The sequence below is a fragment of the Emys orbicularis genome, chromosome 16 (assembly GCF_028017835.1).
Source record: "Emys orbicularis isolate rEmyOrb1 chromosome 16, rEmyOrb1.hap1, whole genome shotgun sequence".
NCBI classification, from domain to species: Eukaryota; Metazoa; Chordata; order Testudines; family Emydidae; genus Emys; species Emys orbicularis.
The window spans coordinates 24,852,965-24,878,692 of NC_088698.1; the positions used below are offsets into that span (position 1 = coordinate 24,852,965).

General features: G+C 50.9%; 1 protein-coding gene across 1 annotated transcript in view; it reads left to right on the plus strand.

Moving 5' to 3' along the window:
* Positions 1-25,728, plus strand: part of NCOR2 (nuclear receptor corepressor 2) — a 290,178-nt gene that overhangs the window by 164,742 nt on the left and 99,708 nt on the right. The window contains exons 13-15 of the mRNA XM_065417750.1: positions 486-584; positions 24,276-24,409; positions 25,313-25,485. Coding sequence (XP_065273822.1) covers positions 486-584; positions 24,276-24,409; positions 25,313-25,485 — 406 coding nt within the window. The remainder of the gene's footprint in view (positions 1-485; positions 585-24,275; positions 24,410-25,312; positions 25,486-25,728) is intronic.

Below are 25,728 nucleotides of genomic sequence, written 5' to 3' on the forward strand. Positions count from 1 at the left end.
ATTTGTTATGCCTTGGCTGGTACCAGCAGTCTGCTCTCTCTTCCAAGCTATAACATGTCTCTGCATTTTAGTTATACTCTTTTACAACACAGGCTGTAATTATGGGACCCAACATGTCCACTCGCCTGTTGTGATGGCAGTCGGTGTAAGTGTAATTGGGGCTATGGAAAGGGATCCACTTAACGCTTTAGAACAACCAGACTCTGTTTTGCAAACAGCTTTATTCTCCCTGCGTGACTACAACAGCCGTGTCGGCAGGTACTGTGCAGCCTACTTATCCTGTCGACAGAGCCGCCTCTGTGCATGCAGAGCTGCTCACTGTGCGGCTGCCTTCTGTACTAGAGCACCGTCGTGTTCCAAACTCCCCCTTTCTCCGGTTTTCTAATGCAACTGGTCCATACGTCGTTGCTTTAGGCCGGGGCCTGCCTCTGAAAGAATGCTAGTGTCAAAAGTGCCGTGCTCCGTAACTTCCTGTGTCGTTACAGACGGTGGCAGACTGCGTGCTCTATTACTACCTGACCAAGAAGAGTGAGAACTACAAGAACCTGGTGAGGAGGAATTATCGACGAAGGGGGAAGAATCAGGTAAGAGGTGAAGACAGATGCACGGGACCTTTAGCCCAGGGGTTCTCAAACTGGGGGTCAGGACCCCTCGGGGGGTTGCGAGGCTATTACATGGGGGGTCGCGAGCTGTCAGCCTTCACCCTAAACCCCGCTTTGCCTCCAGCATTTATAATGGGGTTAAATATATTAAAAAGTGTTTTTAATTTATAAGGGGGGGTTGCACTCAGAGGCTTGCTATGTGAAAGGGGTCACCAGTACAAAAGTTTGAGAACCACTGCTTTAGCCGGTCTCTCCTCCTGACCACACAGCAGCAATCCTTTATATTCACAGCCCACAAGTGTCAGGTTAAGGTGACCCATACCCGATCATTCCTCCTCTCCCCAGGGAGTGGGTAGCCTGGTTGCTGGCCGCAGTGGCTCTTCCCATCAGGGCACTGATCTTGGAATTGAAAAGCTATTTGGGGCCTTGTCGTGGTCAGAGTGGTTCACTGACTGGCTCTCGAGGTGTTGTCGTCTGGGAAGTGGTGACATTTATATATTCTCCTCCTCCCCAGCTTATCAGTAGATTTAAAAAAGAGACTATTTAAAAAGGGAATTAGTGCTTGTGAAAGACCTGAGAGGCTGGAGTCCTCTGCGTACACAGTAGATAAGGTCTAGGCAGTAGAATAAGTTTCCCCAAGCTGTCTACCACTGCCCCTCACTGCCACGGCTCTAGGGACCACCAGCCTTACGGGTGAGAAGAATATTCAGTCCCCTTGGGCCATTTAGATCTTTGCCTCCCTCAGACTGTCAGTAAAGGTAACCGTTGTGGCAGTGGCTTTTGTGATATGGATCCTTGAGATGTATCTGCTCCTTGGGAACTCAGCTGAGACCACTGAACTCATTTCACAGACAACCGAAAAGAACTGGCAGTGGCGTGTGGTCACCCTGTGCGGTCAGCTCCAGGGCTAGATTTGAGCCAGTGACTGAAAGGTCACATTAACTCTGCCACTGAGATTTTCCAAGCTGTCTAAGGGAACTGGGTGTCCACGTCTCTTAAGCAGCATCGACCGTCTCAGCCCACGTCTTTAACCCAGTGGAAAGTGTGCTGGTGAATCCCGAACCTTTAGGAACTGTCCATTTCACAGAAGGGGGGCGGGGAGAATCTATTTAGATAACATGATGCTAGGGAGGGGAAAAAAGGCTAATGCCATTCTTTCTTGTCCTATTATATTATCAACATAAGCAGTTCATCCCGATGCCTTGCTATAAGAGGTACTTGTCTGATTGGAAGGGAGATAGGTAGCTTTACCCCAGTTTGATCTCCACAGCATTAAGGCACCAGAATAGTTAGCACATGATGAATACCACAGACTGGCCCAATTTTCTCTTCTTTTTTTCAGACTTAGAAATGGAAAAGGCCTATTAGGTGATCCATCTCCCTGCAAACATGGGATGGTTCCCTGCAGTACATTTTATAGTGTTGACCATGGTCTGTTTTGTTAGATCACAGCAACTAGGATGTGAGGCCACGTTCATTCCTTGTTCATATCAGAGGCACATGGCTAATTCTGATTTCAGTGTTGAATTGAGCAAGTAACAGGCACAGGGAGTGAATTTACCACCCTCCTCTGCTTGTAGATGTGCACCTGTGTGGTGACATACCTGCATATACTTCACTTAGTGTGTTTTATTTACATTTTAGGTTATAAACCATACTTGGTTACAAAAAGTCCCCAGGGGCTTGCTCACAATTAATGAATGGGCCTATGCGTGATCACTAGAAGTAGGGTTCTGTCATTTTGGAGGCTTGTAAATGTCAAGCATTTGGAATTTGAGAATATTGATTAAAATAAGAGCGTCGGATCGGAAGTTTTGAAGGGGTATGTGGAATAATCAAGCCTTTATTAAATCTATTATTATTACCAAGCGCCCAGAAGTGTGCTAGGTGCTTCGCAGAAAAAGGAAAGCTGTATGGACAGATCTTCCATGGGCGTAATTTGGCATCGTTCTGTTGAAATCAGTGCATGGGTTGATTGGAGGTGGTGAAGCACAAGGGAACAATGAGACAAAACAGGGTCGGTATGAGAATTCGTGGTCTCAGCGCATAAGGTTTTCAGAAACCCTGCAGCTGTCTGAACAATAGGAGAAAGGGGGCTTCTATGCAACCTTCGTAACATCAGTCTGCATTCCACCTTGTTAACTAGAATTGATGCAGTTAAAGCATTGAACTTGCCATTCTAGATGGAAGAGATTTAAACATGAGAAACTGGGATTTAGTAGAGGGGGGAAAAAAATAAATTTAGTGTTTGTCGTAGCAGAGCATGCAGCTGAATTCAGATAGAAATCGCGTTTCAGTTGGGTCTTTTGTTGCTCTGTTTATGCTTTTGAGAAGGCAATATTGGTGGTTTTATTTGCTTTGAGGAAAGAGGGGAGCTCAGGGCGGGTAGGAGATAATTATGAGATGAAATGAGCTTTTCTAGTGTCAAGACTGTCATTGTGGTCTAGTTATTAGAACATAAATTTAAAAAATTCCCATAGCTGCTTTGGCCGCTTGTCCCCTGGCAAAGGATATTCCTTGTACAGCTGCTATTTACTGCTGAAATAGCTCTTGCTGCAGTCAGGGACTTCGCAGGCTCGACATAATAAAACCCAGGAGGTTGGTGGTCTAACTCAGAATGTGGGCTCACTGGTTGGTATGTTTTCCAAACTAGAATGAGAGAAAGGTGAGCAAATCTGATATCCTGTCATTCCTGCTCCCCCCTCACCAACATGCTAACACTCTCTAAAATGACTTTGAATTCAATTAAAAAAATCACACTGCAGTGCCCTTTGGCCTTTGAGCACTGGATCATTTAACAATTTAAGGGCAATTCATAATCTTGAAGTTACAGTCTTAATACCTTAACCCCAGATAGAGTACAAAGTTAATTACATACTGTCTTTATGTCTGTGTTTTGTCAGGCGTTCTACAAGCAGATAACAAGCTTAGCTAATACACATGAGCTTGTGTTAAGGGGGGATTTTAACTTCCCTGATACCTGTTGGAAGACTGTTACATAATATGCAAAACATAATATGTCCTGCAAGTTCTTAGCATGTGTAGGGAACAACTTTCTGATTCAAAAAGTTTAGGAAACAACTTGGGGGTCATCCATTTTGATCTGGTTTTGACCAACAGAGATGACTTAGTTGCGAAGGGGAAGATGGTTGGGAAGTTGGGAGGAAGTGAACATGATGTGGTAGAATTCAAGATCCTAAGGAAAGGAGGACACGAGAACAACAAACCAAGGACACTGGATTTCAGAAAGGCAGATTTCAACCAACTCAGAGAAATAGTAGGCAGGATCCTATGGAAAGACCAATTAGGGGGGGAAAAGAGTCAGAGGGCTGGCAGTTGCTAAAAGATGTAATACAGGAGGCTCAACATTAAGCTATTCCGACACAGAGGAAAGAGAAGAGCCACAGAAGACCAGCATGACTGCACAAGGAACTTTTGAGCTATCTGAAAACCAAAAGGAACGGAGGGGCATGTCCCCAAGGAAATATAATGGGAATCGTGCGAGCATGTAGGGACAGAGTCAGGAAAGCCAAGGCAAAGAATGAGTTACAGCTGGCAAGAAATGTTAGAGACAACAAGAAGGGGTTCTACAAATAGGTTAGACACACACAAAAAAAGATCAGGGATGGTATGCGTCCTCTGCTCAGTGGAGAAGGTGAGCTGGTAACAGAGGATGATCGGAAGGCGGAGCTGCTTAACGCGCCTACTTTGTTTCAGTCTTCACACAAAAAATAACATGTGACCAGATAGATGACTAGTGAAGTTATCATAGACAATAAAGGGGGAGGGATGCAGATCAAGATAAGCGAAGAACACGTCGGGGATCTTCTGACTAATCTGAATGAATTCAAATCAGCGGTGCCTGGTGCTATTCACCCCAGGGTGCTGAAGGAATTCGCTAAAGAAATCTCGGAGCCAGTGGCAATAATATTTGCAAACTCATGGATGACAGGAGAGGTCCTGGAAGCCTGGAGCAGGGCTAACGTAGGGCCCATCTTTAAAAAGGGGGGGAAAGGAGAAGCTGGGGAACTATAGACCAGTCAGCCTGACCTAGATACCTGGGAAGCTACTAGAGCAATGTCTAAAACATTCAATTTGCGAATACTCGGAGGATGAAGGGGTGATCACTAGCAGCCAGCATGGATTTACCAAGTACAAATCCTGCCAAACCAGCTTGATTTCCTTCTTTGACAAGATAACTGGTTTAGTGGTTAGGGGGAATGCAGTGGACATAATATACCTGGACTTTAACAAGGCTTTTACTATAGTACCACATGACATTCTGTTAAGTAGCTGGAGAAATGCAGGCTCGGTGGAACTGCCATTAAGTGGATACATAATTGGTTAAACAACCGCAAACAAAGAGTAACTATTAATGGACTGTCAGATTGGAGGTAGGTCTCAAGTGGGGTTCCATGGGGATCTGTAACTGGGTTCAGTGTTGTTTAACATCTTTATTAATTACCTAGATGTAGGAATACAGAGCATACTGATCAGATTTGCAGGAGGGTTGCCAACCCTTTGGAGGGTAATGCTAAAATTCAAAGGGATCCTGATAAATTGGAGAACTGGGCTATAGACAACAAAATGAAATTCAACAAAGACAAATGGAAGGTGCTCCACTTAGAGAAGAAAAACCAAATGCCCAAATTCAGAATGGAGGATAACTGGCTTGGCAGCAGGACCTCTGAGAAGGATCTGGGAGTTGTGGTGGACCACAGCCTCAATATGAGTTAGCAATGTGATGCTGTTGCAAAAAAAGCAAATGCAATTTGAAGTTGCATTAACAAAGGCACAGCAGACAAATCACGGGAGGTGATTGTACCGCTTTACTCGGTGCCGGTTAGGCCTCAGCTGGAGTACTGTGTCCAATTTTGGTCACCAATGTATAAAAAGGATGTAGAGAAACTGGAAGGGATCCAGAGGCGAGCGACAAAGATGATCAAAGGGATGGAACGCAAGCCATATGAGCAAAGGCTGAAGGAACTGGGTATGTGTAGTTTGGAAAAGAGGAGATTAAGGGGGGATATGATAGGGGTCTTCAAATACTTGAAAGGCTGCCTTAATAAGATAGAGAAATATTATTCTCGCTTGCCACACAGGGCAGGACAAGAGGCAATGGGTTCAAACTACGGCATAGCAAATTTAGATTGTTTCAGGAAAAACTTCCTAACGGTAAGAACAGTAGGACAATGGAACAGATGCCTAGGGAAGTCATGGACGCTCCTTCACTGGAGAGTTGCAAAAGGAGGCTGGAGCCATCTGTCTTGGATGTGTTAGACACAACAAATGCTGCATCTGGGCAGGGGGGTAGACCAGATGACCCTTGCGGTCCCTTCTAACCCTGTGGTTCTCTGAGTCTATGAATTTTTTACCTTTTTCAAAAACACAGTTTTCTAATATATAATTTCATCATCACTCTAAAACTTTTAAAAAAAAAAATCCGATCAAATATTACCGTGCACATTACTAAACAGAAGCATGCACCGGGTTGAATTGAAATTTACATGCAGGCACACATGCATGGGGGGTATAAACTCTTCAGGACTTCCAAGACACAGTCTCCTTCAATGACTTACTCAGCTTCAAATTCACTTTGTGGTATGAGGGAATGTGTTGCTTCAGTCTTGTGTACGTGGAGAATCTGACTGGCTTAGCTCTAGCCGAATAACTATTCTGCTATTCCAGCCTAACTTCCCCATGTAGGCGCTCTGTTTTGGAATAAAAATGACTTCATTCCATGACAAATTACTCCATGCAGCCTAGTTCTTGTGGAATAAAGTCCCTTTTATTCCAGAATCCAGTGCCTAGCCAGAGGAGTAGACCTGAGAAGCTACAACACGGTAGTAACTGCGGTAGCTGTGCCGGGCGCTTTCCTCACGCAGACAAGCCCTAAGGGAAAGCCTCACTCCAACTGCAGGAAGGCAGGTGGTGCAGCACAGCTGGGGGCAGTGTCAGGATGCGGTGGATTGTCCGGCTATAGAAAGTCACCGGTTGACTCAGACAATGAGAGGGAGCCTGTGATGTTTCTCCTCACGCCTCCTCCAAAGTGTATCAATCAGGCTGTTGGGCTCGGGGTCAGTTTCATAGATCAGCTGCTAACTAAGCCAACTGCCATGGCCAGGATGATTCAGAGGTAAATGAAGTCATCTGGCTAAGTGTAAACCCCCTGCGCTGAGTCCCTGGGCAGGCCCACAGGATATGCTGTCATGGTTCTCCTGCTTGGCGTTGCAGTCAGCACTCAGATATTCCACAGTGAAAGCTGCTTCCTCGAAAGTGTCAGAGCTAATGAACATTCTGTGTCCTCTCCACTGACGGCAAAACAAACTGCCCATCCTTACTGCGCAGGAGACCACAGCTGTATTTTCCCCTATGTAGTGACATTTGAGCCGGCATGTTGCAGTGATTAAAGTAGGGAGCTGGGAGCCAGAAGTCCTGTTCCAAGTGACTACGAGTGACTCACTGTATGACCTTGGCCCTTGGGCAGCTTGAATAGTTCTTGCCAGGCCTGAGAAACATTTTCCCATGCCCACCCTCCCCTGCCCTCTGCCAAAAAAGCAATTGCATTATTTTTACAGACTGCTGTCCCGCACCCAAAAGAAACCCATTTCTTGTCCCCCGCGGTCACTGCAGTAATGTGAAGGAACAACACAAGCTCTGACTTTATAAACACGCCGTTCATTTTACGTAAACACTGTGTCAGACTGTTAAACTGTTGAGCTATTAAATATCTGCAGCAGAGACATGGCGTGTCGGGCAAACTTTCCTTACGTTGTGTGTGTCTGACTCCATTTATTGGATAGGCATATGTAAGGCATGTTGGGAGTTCGTGTTCCTCCCCCGTTTCACTTGCTTGTCCCGTCAGTGCACTTCCATGGCTCAAGATTACTTACAATGCAGAAGAGCAAGGTCCTCATGTAAATCGATGTAACCATAGACGTCAGCAGGAGCTCAGTCGATTTACACCAGACAAGGATCTGGCCCTAAGATCAACAAGTTGTTTACATGAAGAATATATAGCGGGATCTTCAAAAGCACCTAGGTACCTCGCTTCCATTGAAATCATGGGATTGGGTGTCTAAATAGCTTTACAAATCTGGCCCGTAAGTCTTAAATTTACCTTTCCTCAGTTACCCAGATCCATTTCCCCCCCTAAACCTTTCATTGCTATAAAGGAAGAAGTTTGCAATAAAATATCATCCTGTAAGCAGTACTCACCCAGTATCTCGTCAGCAAAGTGTGGAAGTGGGACACGCTGCCTTTAGTGGGACTTAAGCATGTGCTTAAAGTTGAGCGAGCGCCTGAGTGCTTTGCTGTATCCAGACCACAAGTAATGCCTCACTGCTAGCGGAACTACTTATGTGGGGGACAGTTCCTTGAGTAAGGGACTCGGAACCTGCCATGTTAGGGGCTGGGAGGACCTCACGACCAGTTTAATATCACCAGCCTGGGTTTGGTTTGCCGATTCCCAGGCTCGTGCAGCATGCAGGAACTCTCTCACTAGGAAGAGAGGGTGCTCGGGATCGAGTCCCAGGCCCAGCTCGCTTTCCATAAAGGCAGCTAATCCTCTGGCGCTGGAGCACGGTAATGGATCCCTATGGGCAGGCCGTTTGTGTTTGACCGAATCCCTCATCAGAACCACAAACTTCAGAATTTTTAACTGAACGTTTGTTGTCAAAGTTACTCCTCATGGAGAGCAACGTGCTTCTGCTCAAGGCAGAGGGCCAGATGGGGCCATTTTGTTTTTAAGCCAAAATCCCCACTGGGAATTTTACTTGGAAACTGATGGCGCAGGATGACTCAAAGCTTTTAAAAGCCACCACTTCTGATAGGAAAACGGATCTATTTCTGGGGCAGCCGCCTCCCATGCATTTTCTTCAACTCAGAGTGGGCTCATCCTTATATTGAGGCAAATTGCAAGGGTCCCCCTCCCCCCCCCCCCCCCCGCCCCAGGGAAAACCTCATGATTTTGCAAATAAATATCCCATTTTTATGGATAGTCAAAACTCCTCTTTATTTTTTTTTCTTCCCCAAATACAACACCCCAGGGAAAAATAATCTCACCATTTATACGCGAAGATCAGAAATCAGTTTTTTTTAAAAAAATCTGCTTTCTTCGCAAAGATTCGAACTGGCCACGGAGACTGATCTACCGTGACCCCTAGAGATGGTCCCTGCAGGTCAGGATGGAGGTGTGCTCTGGGGCTGTGTGGGAGAAGCCTGCACTGTTGCTGACCTGTTCTGTTAGTGAGCTAAGGCGTGTAAATCTGGCATTTTTCGGCTGCGCTCTATTGACTTCAAACAAAGAATCACGCAGGGAGGAAGGATGGTTGGTGCTGAAGTTTGGGCGCTGGCCGGGGACCTGGGCACCAGGGCTCAATTTCCTGCTTTGCCGCAGACTTCCTGTGGGGGAGACACTGCGCCTCCATGTCTGTGAAATGGGGATAACAGGGGTAAAGCTTGTAAGGGCCCCAGATATTCCAGTGATGGGGGGGCCCCGTGGGTTCAGCAGGTAGGTGGTGGTAGCTGAAATGTGGAGACATACTCTACTTTCAAGCAGGCTTTAGAAATGAGGCGTGAGTGGGTATGAAATGGACAGTGCATGCCACGAGGGATCTGTTTGAAGGAGAACATTCAAAATCCAATATTACTTTACATCAAGCCCTTACGGGAATCCTGAATGTGCTACTTGGCTTTTAGTGCATCCACTCTGGTTTCCTGCCACTCTGGGCTCATGCCGCTCCCAACGTCATTCGAGCACGCTCATGGAAATGTCTCTTCACCCCCCTCCCTGTGCGTCTCCCCCCACGCCCCTCCATCTTGTTGTGCTGCAGTTTCTCCTCCATTTCAATAACCCATCCGACGTTTTCCAAACACAATAAAAAGAATGCCCTAAACACATTCCCATTAACCCAGCCACATTGTTTGGCAATTAAATAAGAACGATATGGCCATATTTGGGAGAAAACTCAAGTCAGAATGTGCCACTGTAGAAGGGTTAGTATGTGTTCCGGGGGGGGAGGGGGGTGTCTATTTACTGCCTAGCAAGGAGCTGGCAGTGCAAAAGCAGCAGGAGGATGTTGAGGAGTCTGATGAGGGATCTGGGGGCTGGTCGACACTGGGGACTTACATCGACGTCGCTGCGTCTCTCAGGGGGCACCGTGCTACTATAGGCAGACAGGGAAGCCTGGAGAACTCGCCGTTCTTCATCCTTTGAAAGCGTTGATGCAAAGTGCTATTGAATCAGGTATAGGACCGACTTCTGTTGGTGGAAGGTACAAGCTTTCGCGCGAGACAGAGCTCGTCTTCAGGCCTGGGGAAGGGAGCTACGTACGAGTTGGGGCAGATTTTTAGGCAGAAGGGGTCGCAGGTGGGAGGCGATGGCTTGAAATGAATTGGGCAATTGGGGGTTAGATTGTTAAGCATAAAGGGTTTGAAGTGGGTGGGTAGCAGGCAGTGTGGTGTGTTACAGGTTGTTTTAATGAGCCATAAAACCAGTGTCCCTGTGAAGTCCCTGGCTTTTGGTTTCTGGCAGAGTTATGAATTTAAGTTCCCAGGCTTGCTGTTTGAAGGTGTGCAGGTTTTGCCTGAGGACAAGTATTGAAAGAGCCCTTCTGCTTAATAATCTGTCCCAGCTTGTAGTTAGGTCAGACACTAGCTCTGTGTCGCTCGAAAGCATGTACCTTTTGCCCACAGAAGTTGGTCCAATATAAGATATGACCTCCCCCACCTAGTCTCTCTCGTATCCTGGGACTAACACGGCTACAATAACATGACCAACCTGCTGAAGAACATCCAGCCAAGACAGTCGGGCACTTTGGTGTGGCTTAATTACATATGTGGTGGAAAACCTCTTACAAGTGAAATGAAACACAGACTCCAGCTTCCTCCAGGGCCTTTGGGTGCTCAACCTCCCTGCTCCGCCCCAACCCAAGCCCCCCCCCCCGCCCCACCTCTTCCTCCCCGCTCTGCCCCAGCCCTGCCCCCACCTGCCCCCGCTCCACCCCAACCCCACCTCTTCCCGCCCAGTTCCGCGCCCCATCTCTGCTCCTCCCTCTCCCAGCGCCTGCTGCACGCCGCAGAACAGCTGAGCCACAGCGGATGGGTGGCGCTGGGAGGGAGGGGGAGGAGTTGATCGGTGGGGCCGCCAGCAGGGGGGAAGTGGGGGGAGCTGGCTGCCAGTGGGTGCTAAGCAACCACTAATTTTTTTTTCCTTGGGTGCTCCAGCCCTGGAGCATCCACAGAATCGGCGCCTATGAAATGAAAAGCTCTTTCTTTCCCTGTTCACACGTGAGTTCAGGCTCCAGTATTTCTCCTGCAGCAGTCGATGTGTTCTCTACAGGTGCAAACCTGTACTCACGCGAGTAGTCCTGTTGACTATAAAATCCAAAGGGCATTTTGGATTTTAGCATTGTGGTTATCTTCCCTTTTGTAGGGGAGATACAGAACGCCAGGCTCCGATCTTTGCTGGGTACCTAGAGGAGAAAGTTGTTTCTGAGGTGTGTTGTTTTTGACAGATTTGGGATTGTAAACAGCTCTGGAACAAGGGAAATATTCCAGCATTTCGTGTCACTGTTCATCTGCTTTCCAAAGCAAGCCTTGATGGAAATCCTAGAGAGGGATTTTCTGCAAGAACATTGGTGCTTTGTTTGCGCTAGATATGCCTGCACTGTGGGTGAATACAGGACATCTGCCCCCAGCGTTGTCAATCTGGCATCTTTCACTAGTGATCTGTTTACAAAATTCCTAGAGGGGCGTGGTACAGGCAGTTTGTGAGGCTGCAGGCAGAGATAAATAGTGCATCAGAAGACAGTTAGTGGGTGAGAAGGCAAACCACAGAAGTGGAGAAAAATCCATATCCTGACTGGGTCAGTGAGTGTGGGCTGCCCTCCATCCCCATGTACAAATATGGTAATCCCTATCCTCCTTCCAATCTCTTGGGACTCGTCTTGCACAGGCAATCGATTCACTTTAAACAAAATCAGCAGCAACCCAAAACAGAAACCAACCCTCTTATGGAAAAGCCTGGGAGAACCTAAGAGGGATCAAATTGACAAGGTTCTGTAGAAATCAGTCTAAGCCTTACAGACTCTACTATTCTTGTCCGTAGTGTGGTAACACCAAGGGACCCTGGTCAGAGACCAGGGCTGAAGTGTGCTAGGTGGTGTACAAAGACATATCAAAAAGACAAGCTCAGTCCGGCGGAGCTTATAATGTAAGTATAAGACGAGTCCACAGGTGAATACAACAGGGGCACAAGGTAACTGTGAGACAAAACTGATCCACAGAGAATCATCTCCTCTCTGAAGAGTTTGTTGGGGATTTTTTTAACCACCCTGTAGCAAGATTTTCTATCAAATTCTATAGGACAGTTCAAAGTACCTATAGGGAAGTTGTTATACTCTATTGACTGCCATAGGTCTTTTCCATATCTTGTGACAATTAGCCACCATACAAAAATGCAGTTCCCTACACTTCCATTGCATACTAGCAAAGGATCACCTTCCATGGTGTATTCTTATTTGCTAGGACTTCTCAGCAGAATTAGGCCAGTCGTTGACCGTGCATATTTTTTATGCACTTGTTTTCCTTATAGAATCTACAACCCAGCTCTTTGATTCCATTCTGCTTCCACGGTTGCTCTCTCAGATGGAGGCTCAGGACAGCAGTCATCAAAGCCAAGCACCCGACAGCTATTCCTCATTCTCTGCGTGTTGTTTCGGTGATAGCATGCTTTGATTTGAGGTTTTTCCCATGAGCGGAGGGTGCCAAGTATGGTAATGAGATGCGAGGCTCTGCAGCCTGTGGAGATTGGGACATTCCAGACAATTACAGCGAAGACTTTGGGGCATGGGTGGTGGTCATGTGATACATATATACTCTAAAAACAATAATAAAAGCCCCAGCCATCCACCCTGCGCTCTATATCCATCCTGTCTGCGAGGGCCGCCTGTGGGTTGTGGTCTGACTGATGCTATTTGCAGCGGCTGCCTGGCATTAAGCCGCTGTCATAAGTGTCTCTGCCCCGTCTCTGCTGTAATGTCGACCTGCACAATCCAAGGATGCTTTGGGGGAGACGTTGTGGGGTGCTGGCAGTGTTTGCTAGTGGTTAGAAGAGGGGATTGACAGAGGTTCTCGTATCTGCAGTGGTAGGTTCACCTTCTCCTCTCTATGCACACAAGTTACTCCTGCTCATGTTAACTGCAAGAGACAGTATGTGGTTGTCCTATTAAAGGTACAAGATGCACATGCTGTTTGGCTGTGGAGCAGGCTGCGCCAAGCCACTGACTGGGGAGTGAACGATACCTCATCTGCGGCAGATCCAGGTGGGGACAGGAGGGAGGTGCACGGCTGAAGTCACAGAGTTGGGAAGCACTGGAGCAAGCGCAGGGAGCGACGGGACTTGCTGCACCATTTTGAAGGTGTAGCCAGGGCTCTCCTGGCAGCGCTCATGGGTGCAGGGGGAGAGGACAGACACCATAACCATACAGTAACTCCTACGAGGCAGTACCAGCTGGCAGCTCCAGTGCTTTCAGCCATGTTATGGGCCTGATCCTGCGAAGGGACCAGCCTGGGCAAAGTACCCACTGAAGTCAGTAGCAGTCTTCTCAGGTTGGAGTCTATGGCTGCCTCCTGTGTGGGTGCGCTGGGGGGATGGGATTCTCTGTACCCAAGCAGGGCCGTACATAATGTGGCCCATAGAGTGGGTTCCTTAATACGGTTGGTGCTGTTTCCCCCCCTTCTCCCCCAGACACCCCAAGCACATGTAGAAAAGAAAACCACAGGCCTCCTGGTGCTTCTGTGCCCAGGTCCCTTCAACCCTTTGCCTTAAGCTTGTCTCTGAACTTTTTTTAAAATTTATGTCGCTCTGGTCACATGCGATGGCCCCAGAGCAAGCCTGCTGGCCAACCAAAGGCAAATGGGAAACAAAATCGGAGCCATTCTTCGGAAGTCACCCAAAGGAAAATCCAGTCTCCAGCGCTGTGTGGTGGGAGAAAACACTCCCCAGACAGAGCTGTAAAAAGAAGGGGAGAAAAGTGCACTGGGTTGTCAGAGGGTTCGTCTGAGCTTTGGGACGCTTTTAGACGTCGCTGTCAGAACAGATTTGGTTGGAAGGCGATATTGTCTCAGGGAGGAAGGAGGTTTCACTAGTGTCCGAGCATCGCCGTGGAGAGCACAGAACAAACCCAAGGTGATGTTTGTAAAAGCCGTGTTATTAATACTAGAACCATACCCTGGAACTGCTGCCCGAGGTGTCGTGGGATGAGTGGAGAGGTGATGAAATGAACTCGCTTGGCTCACGGCTTCTCTTCAGGGCAAGAGCTGTTGTGGGGAGATGCAATATCTCGTTCATTGCCAAATTAGAGAGGGGTGTGGGGGTGGTGCCTGTTCTCCCCAGGATGCATTCAAGCTCCAGACCCTCAGATCCATTGAGTGTTACCTGGGACACAGAGAGGTGCAGGGGTTTAGCTTAATCGTGCTGTCTCACATCCTGCAGGCTTGACCTGTGCCACGTCGAGGTCAGGACAGCAACTGAGGAGGGGTGGCAAGTCTTCCTTGGAGAGCCACGGGAGGAGGAGAACGGGGCCTGAGCCGCTGGAGCTATGGGTGGGGATTAGAGCTGGGTGGTGGTGATGTGGGGGGATGTTTTGAGGAATAAAAGAGAGAGAGAGAGAGAGTTTCTTACAGATATTTGTGAGTTCTCTTCCCCCACCGTGTTTTTCCAACCAGCTGTGCCCAGAACGGCTGGAAGTGGGGGAGCTGTGTGTTCTGAGCAGTGCTGGGAGTCAGTGTAGTGATTAGTGTGCAAACTCACTAGTACTGTATATTGAGAGCTAAGAGACGGTGGAAGTAGCACAGTGAAACTGAGGGGGAAGCATCTCTGAGGGTACGTGCTTAGCCTGCTTGTGGCATTGGGGGGCACATGCGTGTGTGTGTGTGTGTGTGCTCGCAGGCGCATTCACTTTGCCTCTCCAGTGATTGTGAAACGCTTACCTCGTTCCACACCTAAATGTACCTTTATCCCTCACTAACCTGCTGGGACCTCGTGCTGCAAATTCCTCTCCTTGGAAACGCTGACTTGTGCTGGCAGCTGGGTGTGGGTCAGCGAAGCGAACCCTGGAATCGGGGGTTCTTTGGGGCAGGCGCAGCCTTCTTGGGGGGGGTCAGATTGCAGCAAGTACATTGTTCGTGTCTCGTACAAAAGAATCCCCCTTTGCTTTTTGTGGGGCGCGTCTCGCTTTAGGTCTGCCACAGCAGCCTGGGAGCCCGAATAGCCTTGCGGTAGGTGCGTGGAGGGTCTTGCAGGACACCTGCAGCTCTGAAGCTGGGGTGCTGTGAAGCTGGGGTGCTAGTGGCCACGTGAAAGGTTTCCTGGAGAGGGATTTGGCCTTGTGAGCAGATGAGTGAACCCTGCCACAAGCCTGATCAGCAAAAATCAGTGGGGATTAAAAAAAACCCAACCCTGTGTGGCCCACTCCCCAAGAGAGGCTATGCCAGGGGGGTCTCAAAACAGTGAGGCCTCATAAATCGTCTTTAACTCACACCTGGGCCACCCTGCGATTGTATTACCACGATGTGGGGAAGGGACCAGAGGTTTCCCCCTTTTCCCCCGAGTGCCACTGCTGTAGTGTGCGCAGCTTTAGGTACTCTGCAGTGTGACGTACTAGCGGAGGGAGAGAGGTGTGCACTGGGGAGAACAACAGGGCTCGAGGTGGGAGCATTGGCGAGACAGGGTGAAACTTCCAGAGGCTGGCATGGTAGAGAAGGCTCTTGTGCTCCTGGAGAGGGGAGCTTGAGGGGAAGGATAGGGAGGAGGCCTGTCCTAGGTAAACCGACAGAGGCACTGGGAGAGCATTCCAGGCAGCGGGAGCTGCAGAGAAGAAGGCTCTCACCCCAATGGTGCTGACAGAGCGTGACTGAAGGAACAGCCTCTCTGTGGCAGGGACCGTCTTCTTGTTCTGTGTTTGTACAGCCCCTAGCACAGCTGGGTCCCTAGGTGCCTCGATAATTCAAACAGTGGGCAGGGTCGGGAGCGGAGCCGTGCAGTGTTTCTTTGCTGGGGGTTTTGATGACTCCGTTGAGCGGGGTTAGGGGGCTGAGTGGGGTTGTTGGAGAACGTGAGTCTCTCCTGGACGCAAGGTGCAGGAGGCCACACTTCCGGGGTTACATACACAATCCCTTCTTGTCTGTGAGGTTCCTGTGTGTGGCAGAGGAATTGTCTTGATCCTCTTGACACAGTGCCATGGCCTCGAGTATCTCGGCCCCGCCGGGCAGAGGGGAAGGCAGGAACAGGAACTCTCCGGAGGCTTGAAAGCTTGGAAAATAAATAGCAACGGGCTGTAAGTTAACCCTGGCATCCCCCGAGATTAATCACGCTGGCTGCAGCCAGCCCCGAGCCCCGGTGACGAGCCCTGTGGTTTATAGATCATGATTCATCGGCCCGACTTAGCGCGACCACGTTATTCCAGCCGATTGCAAAATTGTAAGAGGAATGTTGTGGTTAGTTTACGGCTTAACTATGCAAATCGTCAGGAAGCCTCCCGAGCCGGAGAATGTAGACGCACCCCGCCCGGCTGGCAGGGCTGTGAGGGGGAGCGGGAAGCGCCGGGAGCCGGCCATGGGGCTGTACGGGAGCAGCAGCTCGCACGAGGCAGGAGCCGGGATGGAGCTGGAAGTAAGTGCTTCGGGGAGCCGGCGGGGAGAGGCTGCCATCCTTCCAAGCGGGGACGGCTGCCTGCGAGCTGGGCCTGGCTCCTGCGTGGTGCCTGTGAATCTGGCTGGAGCTTTCCGAGGGCGGGGAAACCTCCCTGACTGGACCGACCGAAAGGACTTCGCTGAGGTGCCGAGCTCCCCGAGAGGGATGCTCGCCCCTTGGGGGGGGCTGAGGCCCCTCCTTGTCCTCTGGGACTGGGGGGGGAAGCTGAACGCACAGAGCCTGCTCCCCACCCCTCCTCCTGCGGCCTCCCGCCAGATCCCAGCAGCTGCTGGCTCTGAGAGGAAGTAAACAGAGGAGTGGGTGGAGCTGCACCTTTCCCTCCCCACCGCTGGCTGGGAGCGTGTATGGCAGGGAGGGGTGCAGTGAGGAGCCCCTCGCTACTCAGGGAAGGCGAGTGCTGCCTCGAGAGCCGGGACCTCGAGAGGAGGGAAAGGGAGGGGCTGGCGAGTGAGAGCTCCGCAGGGGCCAGAGCTTCACAGCAACAAAATCCTCATGACCTTAGAGCCCAAAGGAGTTGGCAGGGTCACTTCCCGCCTGGGGGCGGGGTGTAATTTGGGTGTGTATTATTGTACAGATAAGAGAGCTGCTGGCGGGGGGGGGGGGGGGGGAAGCTTTGGCTGGCATTGCCAGTGGGTGGGTGCGTGCTGTCCCTGCCTGGAAGGAGAGTTAAGTGGAGGTGCACACGGCTTCTAGGAAAGGCTGCCAGCTCCATGCTTGTCTAGAGCTAATCCGAGTCCTCTGGGAAACGAGGACAAAGGTGAGCAGCTGTTTATAGTTACTGAGCAGCCCAGGCGGCAGCGCAGGGCGGGAAGGGCTCCGGGGAACGTCAGCCTGCACCCCGGGGCTTGGAGAGCCGTGCTCCTCTCGCGTGCGAAGCTGATTTCAATAAACAGGAGGGATTGAGGGGAACGATAAGCACCAGCGTCGGTGCTAGAGAAGGATGGGTCCAGGGGTTAGAGGACTAGCCTAGGTCCTGAGAGACCTGCAAGTCCCTGCTCTGCCACAAACTTCCCATAGGACCTTGGGCACGTCACGTAGCCTCCGTGTGCTTCATGGCCCCCATCTGTAATGGGACAAGAGCCCTGCTGTGCCGCTCGGGGGTGTTATGAAGATACTTGTGTCACACGGGAAGGGGCTCAGATATACAGAAATGGGGGCTGATCTGTACCCTGGATAGATGGATGCTTGAGCTGCCAGGAGTTAATTCTGCTCCTGCCCACCCTTGGAAACACGCCGTGCCCATCGGGATCGTCCACCCTACGATGAGAGAGGACCCACGCTAACCCCCAGCACCGCTTGCCGCTTCCCCCCGGAAGGCACTGGGATTCGATAAAGCAGAGGGGCTGTGGGCTGGATATCGGGGAAACGTTTCCTGGCAAAGAGACTGTGGAACGGTGTTCCTGAAAACTGGATGTCACCCAGTGCTAGAAAATATACTTCTAGGGCTAGTCGTGCCTTGGGCGAGGAGCCGTGACTCGCTGGCTCCAGGTGTTTTCCTGCTGAGAGCTCTTCGGCCGTCCTTTCCTTTTGTAGTTTTGCCATGGAGAGCGCCGACAGCACAGATCTCTTTATTTTCCCCTCCAAGCCTTTTGATTGCTTTGTTTTTGTTTTACTTCGTGGTTTTCGATTTGGCTTCTGGATAAGGGTCTGTCTTTTCTGCATTTGTGCAGTGCCTAGAACCATGGGGTCCGGGTCTGTGACCTGGGTTCCACGGTGCTACTGGGAGATGTCCACGTTCTTGGAGTGCCAGAGCAAGTACTTGGAGCACTTCCTGTTTGCATCTAACCTGTGCTGCAGTGTGTGGGCTCAACCTCTCCGGGTTCCTCCATGCTCTGTTCCCAGCCAGGGCTTGCTGGGTTTCAGCGTGATGCTCACTGCTTTGGTGGGAAACGTGGCGTTCGTCAGTATGGCCGTACCCCAAGGTTCCTTCGCAGGCTGGTCGGTGGGTATCTCACTGCACTCCGGGGCTCTGCTGACGGCTCCTGACATTCCTTTTGCTGCAGCGGATTCACAGCCTGGGGAATAAATAGCTTCAATAAGAGATCTGCTAGGAATACACAATTTGAAGAGACATTTAGCCAGGAGGCCTTCTGACTGGGGGAAGGATTACAAGCTGAATCAGTAGCATTTTTCCTCGGTGGCCTTGTGCTAAAGATGTTGACGCTGATGTTGTTTTACAGTTGGGATGGGGCATCATAATAATAACCGTTCCTCTGCTGCAGTAGGATGTATTGATTCTCACAGTCATCTATGCCGTTCTGATCCGTCTTAGGGCAATACTGCCATTTGGGTAGCCCAGCCCAGGGCCCAAACACTAGGTGGCGCCATTGGCTATTTTATGTATGTTTTTGGTGGGGTGAAGCACACATTTTCCTGTGAGATGATGCTGGGTTAATGCTGTGGCTGACGTTGCATCAGACTTGCTTAAAAGTGTTCTGTGGGGCAAACTTAAAAAAAAAAAAAGGGGCCAGCTTTCATCGGGAGGGAAGGAGACCCGGACACAGCCTTTCAGCGTACGTACCCACAAACCCGCTGCCGGAAGTGGAATTGTGTGTGCTTGTTTAAGCTCCAGCAGGTTGCGTTTCTCTTTTCTGTTGAAGGATCAAATTACTCAAATGCACATCCTATTTCGCAGCGCTGCAAGGGACATAGACTCGCTTTGGGCTGCGTCCGCACGCGCATGTATTTCGGTGGGTGTGTTTCGTTGCCTTTTTGCTCCCGTCCCACTCTGTGGTTTTGCTCGTTGGCGCTCAGAGATCATATCATCTGTGCTGTCCCAATCTGATACTATGCGGAAGAGCTGCAATTGCCGTACAGGATTACAGCACTCTGGTTTGAATAAGTGCAAACACAAGATAAGATGATACAAGCCTTCCCTCAGGAACACAGCTTTGTGAAGCCATGGACAGGAACTCTATGTGGCGATTGTCAAGGCCAAAGGAGCTGATCTATCCAAGGTACCTCCATGGCCCGCATCTCTGGGCACCTCACCACACCCCCTGTGATGTTGAGAAGTGCTAGTAGACCCATTTTTCTATATGGAGACCTGAGGCCCAGAGCAACTAAGTGAGTTGCCCAGGCTCTCACAGGAAGCCTGTAGCAATGCAGGGATTTGAACCCAGGTCTCCTAGGCTTGTGCTCTAACCACTGGACCATCCTTCCTGTCTGTTGTTCCCACCTAGTATGTATCAGTTTAGAAGGGAAGGATGGTAATGTCACATCCATCTCAGCTCTGCCTGCTGGCTCCCTTCTTGTGAGCAGGCCAGGGGATGGAATAGGCTTGTAAATTTTATCCCCCTTTGCTTGCACGCTGTGGGGGATGTCTACACTACAGCGGCTACTGCGACACAGTTGTGGGTCTGCAGCTGTGCTGCTGTCGCGTCGGTGCTTCCTACATCGACGAAGGGGTTGGGCTCAGCTGGGTAATCCACCTCTCGGAGAGGCGCTCGCTGGGGCGAGGAATGAATGTTTGTGTCAACCTAGCTGCCTCTACAGTGGGAGTTAGGGCAACCTGCCTGCGTCGCACCGCCTGTGAAATTTCTCACAGCCCCGTCCAGTGTAGTTAGGTCAGCCTAAGTTCTAGGTGTAGGCCAGGCCTGAGCAAAGGGGAACCAGTGATGGGGTGCGGGGAAGGCTGCAGGAGGGCCGGGACACTGTAGCTCGCCGCACACTGGCTGGGGCGTTTATCAGTGAGGCCTCGAACTGAGAAGCTGGCGTCTTTGCAGGAATAAGAGGCAATTTGCTGCTGGTGTGGTCACAGGCGTGTTTAGGGCCTGTACCCGTCTGGCAGGGAGGGGCTGTTAGCCTGCGCGGTGACCCGTCTCCTGGATCACTCGATTAATCGTTGACCTCGGTGTGGAAGATGGGCACTTGGACGTCGTGGCAGCTAGTGCGCCTTCTGCTCTGCGTCCTGAATTCCATCTGCTGCACAGAGGCCTGTTTCCCAAAGCCCACAAACCACGAAGGAATCCATCGGTCTGGAGGTTAATTAGGGTTGTGTGACCAGGGCAGAGCAGGCCTTCTCCTGGCTGTCTTAAAGAATTCCTGCCTGCACCACCCCAGGCAGTGAGGAGTGTCCATGGTCCCTTCTGGAGGGAGGGGTGGACAGGTGATTCCTCAGTGCAAGGGGCTGTGGGCTGCCAAAAGCTTCTATGACTGGGCGGAGAGTGGAGCAGTCCTGAGTAGCCCTACAGGGCAGGGGGAGGAAGATGGTGAGGAGATGCCGGGGCAGCCAGAGCCGGCTGGCAGTGCGGATCTGCTACTGACCCAGCCCTGGGAGCATGCCTAGCTACATAACGCCCACTGTGGCTGGCTGGTGTTAAAAACACAAGGCCCCACTTTTCATTGGCCTTCCCACAGTAGCTCCCCAAATAAGCACACCCCGCCCCCTCGCCTGGTGGCCGAGCAGCAAAGGGGGAGCGCGCGGCCTCGTCTAGTTCATCACATGCTCCCGGGGTCCTGACAGCACTCGGACACCATGGCACAGGTTCGGTGGGATAGCGCTGCAGCAGGCCCTCCGGGGGAGCACTGGGAAGTCATGGGCGGGGGGGGGGGGGGGTGGTGTGTATCGGTGGCTGCTCAAAACTTTCACCCCAAGCGGGGGTGAAGCTGCGAGGGACACCCCGCCCCGGCCTTTTACACGCTCGCTGGCATCTGCACGTCCTGGGCTGTCGTCACGCGGTGTAATTCAGCCCATTGCGAGGGAGAGGGAGGCAGGTCTGCGCCCCATTTGCTGGACGTCAGGAAAGTGCAGTAAAAAGGGTTGAAAAAAGCCTAAGGTTTTTTTTTTTTCCTAAAACCCGTTGGGCCTCGTTGCTGAATGGTTAATAGGAAGGGAGTGTGCCGGATCTGACCAAATGAGAAGCCTAGCCCACCCCACCCAGACGCCTCTCCTCAGGAGACCATCACGCCCTTCGAAGCTCAGGAGTCTTGCTAATCTTGTGGCTCTTTGTCCGAGCCGAACCCAAGCTCCGGAGTTCACTGGCGAACCGCGTCAGTGACTCAGAAAGTGTCACGGAGTTCAGGGCAGCATCAGTGCAACCCAGGGAGGTTGTGTTGTGCGCTCCTTCCCCGTCAGCCTGGTCTTTGCCATGTGCTGTGTTCAGGATGATCCTCGCTGATCCTCGTGCAGCTCTGCTCCCCTCCTTAACCACCTGCCCGTGGGTAGCGGGGAAATCTGGCCTCTCTGCTGCAGTGCCAGGAGAGGGACTGAGCATGTGTAATATTTGACCCTGCTTGTGTAGAGGGGGTGGGACCAGGCCAGTGAGGGAGGAGGAGCTGAGTTAGAGGGAGGGTTGCAGTCCGAGCTGAACCTTTTGGTGGGCGTAAATCATACCCGTCGCATTCTGGAGACATGGGTCCATGGAGGTTGGGAGATTCCTCTTAGCCGTGAGAACGCTTCCTGCAAACCCAAGAGGCCATCAAAGGAGCAGGAGGAAGAACAGTAGCTGCTGTGTTTGCATTTCAGTTTTATTTCAGGATTTGTGTTTAAACCAAGCGCTTTTGAAAAGCCAAATAAAGTGGTGCAGTTGCCACCTCCCGAGAGGTCCTCCGTGCCTTCAGGTGCGTTGCCTCCATGGCTACAAGTGGTGCTCTCGCAGACGCATGTGGCTACCTAGTAGCGGTTACTCAGCAAGTAGTTTGTATTTGCTGCCAGCAACAAACCTGTCCCTCGGTGTTCCTGAGGACAGCAAGCAGAGAGTGCTTTGCACTCGTGAGCATCGGATTCCACTTCTGCAGCAGCATCCTTGAAACGAATGCAACAGATTATTAGCATTCGTTAGTGTTATTAATGAATGACACGAAGTTTAGCCCCATCCAGGGAGCTCTCGCTAACCCGCAATGAGGTCTGAAAGATCCTGCCCCCGATTTCCTGCCATCTAACGCCCTCCACTGCTGCTTCCTGTCCATGCAGATGCATTGGCAGCAGTTCCTCTAGTGTGATCTTTTGGATGAATGAGGACGTGCATTGGCGATCTAGCTAGACAAGGGCATTTTTCTGGCTTTACTCTGCAGGTGCAGAAGCACTTGCTTGTAGGGCTTTGTTATTTACACTTGCATCAATGTCCGAGTCTAAATCTCCTGTATTGATTTGATGATGCGGCATTTAAATCCCCGAACGGCTTCTCTGAACTTGCCTGATTCATCTAGCAGCTGTGTGAATTGGGTCGAGAGAACGTCTCTTGCCTTTCAGGGGGCTCCCTCGCCCCGGAGGGAGGAGCACCGTGTCCATCCCCAGATCTCGATATAAACCCTTTAGAATCCCGCCCCTCTGCAGTGAGTACCACGTGAGTGGAGCTCCATGTCTACACAGGCCCAGTGGCTGCCCATGCAGAATTCATTGCAGGATCGGAAGCGGTTGATACTTAGAGACGTTTTACTTTTGCCAGTCCTGAGAACCCAGGCTTCCAACTAAGCTAGGTTTACCTGCCCCAGAAATCTCCTGAGACAGCCTGTTGCAGGCCCTGTTGCAGACTACAGAGCTTCTGGCGGATCAGAGGAAGGTTTGAAAAGCAATTGGGTATTCTCTGAACTGCGGTTCCAACCCTTTCGAAGTTCTCCCGTCACTACGTCCGATTCTTGGCTGCTTCATGCCTCGTGTCGTCATTTTCACTAGTGCCCCGCGGGCGTGAAAGGCTGCCATTCTGATCTGGCTGGGCTTCACGCTCCCGTTGTGCAAGCGCAGATGCCAGCGTAGGGCAGCAGGCAGTGGAAAATCAGGCTCGCTCTTTACGATTGCCATTTGGTTTGTGCCATTTGAACCCACACAAATAGAAAGAGAGGCGCTGAAGTCGTGAGCGCATCCTTAAAGTGAAGCACGTGCCTCCAGTACTTTGCCGAATCAAGGCCTGAAAGAACACGATGCTTTCCTGTCGCTTCCCGTAGCCCATTTCGATAGCTCTGCGCGTCTCCGTTAGCACTAACCCTTTGGGGCACAAGAGTTCACTTGGCGCAGAACGCTGGTGCATGGGAGATCTGTGTTCACGGGCAATGCTGGAGTGTGCTATCAAATCGCACACCTCTGCCATAAAGCACCTTCCTAGCAGCTGCAAGCAGGACGCACAGGTCATCCGGGATCAGCCCTTCTGCGGATCAATTCAGTTTGAGATTTCTTCCTTTCAGCCTGTGGAATCCTTTCCCCAGGGAAGCTGCGCTGGCCAAGCCCCAGTGGATTTACTATAGGAAACAGTCCTGTATTAGCTGGGGAGCTGCATGGCTTAATAAATCATTTCCGTCTCTAATTTCTACGTCTCTGTGGAATTCCTTTCATTTGATGCTAGCCAGAAGGAGGTCTGAGGAATCGGGCCTCCCCCCTGCTGTCTTCCTGCAGCTGCAAAATGGAATCCAGCATCATTATCATTTTACAAAAGCTCCCGTTTGGTAACATGAAATGCCTGGGAGGGGGGCGGTGCCGATAGAGTTTTGATGGGCGCCTGCACAAACTCTCTTAAAGGAGGGTAAAGACAGGTGGGTGCCTCACACCCAGCAGTGTTTGGGGCAGATGGGAGTAACGGCTTCTAAATGAAGTGTCTGTCAAGCTGTGCCGAGTCTCCTCCAGGTGATCGGGGGGTCAGGTTCACTTCTCCTGCGCAGTATTCATTGCGTCACTTGCCCTGAAACGGGTTGCGTCGTTTGTAGCCTCTGCAGCCTCGTCGCTTCTGTAGCCAGTGGGAGCCTTTCCATTCACCTTAATGGGAGTTGGATCAGGTCCCCAAGCACAGACCCAAAATGGGCTCTGATCTCTGCATTAAGCTTTCTGACCCGCTGGCCTGCAGCAGCCCTGCCTGCCCCTTGACTGCAGATGTCCACCCCGTGGCTCAAGCAGCACTTTGTTCGTTTCCCCTCTCGGTCAGCCCCTTCAGCATTGTTTAAATGCGCTTGTTTGGTTTAGTCCAGGTGCTAAGATTTATCCGCCTCAACAGTTTTTTTTTTTTTTATTGTCCCTTGTTTTGCAGCAGCAGCAGCAGCAGCAGCAGATGCCCCGTAGCAGCCAAGAGGAGAAGGATGAAAAAGAGAAAGAAAAGGAGAAGGAGGCAGAGAAGGAGGAAGACAAACAGGAAGCAGAAAACGACAAAGAAGAACTGACAAAGTAAGCAAGTTTTCTCCTTTCTCTCCGCTCCTCGCCCCTAGGGATCATAGTGTGCACTGGGCTGGGAATGCATCATCTCAATGCTCCCTCCTTAAGGAGAACCGCACTGGGAGGGGGGGAGGAGAGTGGTCAATGCTTTGAAGTGCATCCAGCAGAATCTGGGCTCTGATCCCAGTATTGGGTGATCCTTTTGCAGGTTACCTTGGATGTGCTGTGTGTACCCCTCTCTTCTCCTAGCACAGAGCAGGCTAAACCTGCTGCTAGCAAAGGAGCGAGTCTATTCGTTTATAGATTTCTCCTCTTCCCCCGCATCCCTGGAGAGCCTAGATGGAAATCACTGACTTGCTTTATAAAGCCGATCAGTCCATGAAGCAGCTTTGATACCAGGGTTTGTTTTATTGTTGCAAGATATCGCTGAGCCTCCTAGAGTCAAAGCAGAACTCAGGATGCAGCGGAGCATAGAGCTTCACCTTTAGCGGTGTTGCTGTCGATGTGAGATCTTCCAGCTCAAGGGATTCGACCAGCTTTATAACCGTGCTTGGCACCGCCTGGCTTAGCAGGGAACGCCGGATTTGTTGCTGGGAAAGGTTGGCAGGCAGACTGCTAGCTATCTGTAATGGGCTTAATACTTGGCTTAGGAGAACATCTGGCTTCATTATATCCAGGCTGCCTAAACATTTACCAGCAGGTCCCTTTCAAGAAGATAAACGAGGAGGAGGCGATGATAAATTTGAATGGCCCAAGCGTTAAACCTGTCTCTGTCAGGTCTCTGCACACTCTTGGAACTGCAACCATCTGCACAAAAAAAAAAAAAAGCCCAACCCACCCAAAGTCAGGCAAAGTGCCCTCGTTGCAAACTCCCAAAATATATCCCATCACCCAGTGATTTCCCCGCTCTTGCAGGGAGAAGAATGACGACACGTCCGGGGAGGATAACGACGAGAAAGAAGCCGTCGCTTCCAAAGGGCGTAAAACCGCCAACAGTCAGGGCAGGCGCAAAGGCCGCATCACCCGTTCCATGGCTAACGAGGCCAACCACGAGGAGGCAGCCGCTCCTCAGCAGAACACAGAGCTGGGTACGTATCTGCTGGGCACAAAGCCTCCGTAACCCAAGGTGGGGAGGAGGGGTTTGTATCAGTCCAGCTGGGTGGAGGGAAGGCCCTGGGAACAAAGGCTGCTGGGTTTCGCCTCTGTTTTGTCACTGATTCATTGGGCAGCCTGGGACACGTCACCGTGCCTCAGTTTCTCTATCTGGACATGGAGGATGATAATCCTGTCCTACAGCCCAGGCTCTTTAAAATTCCTCCTGTCCTGAGGAG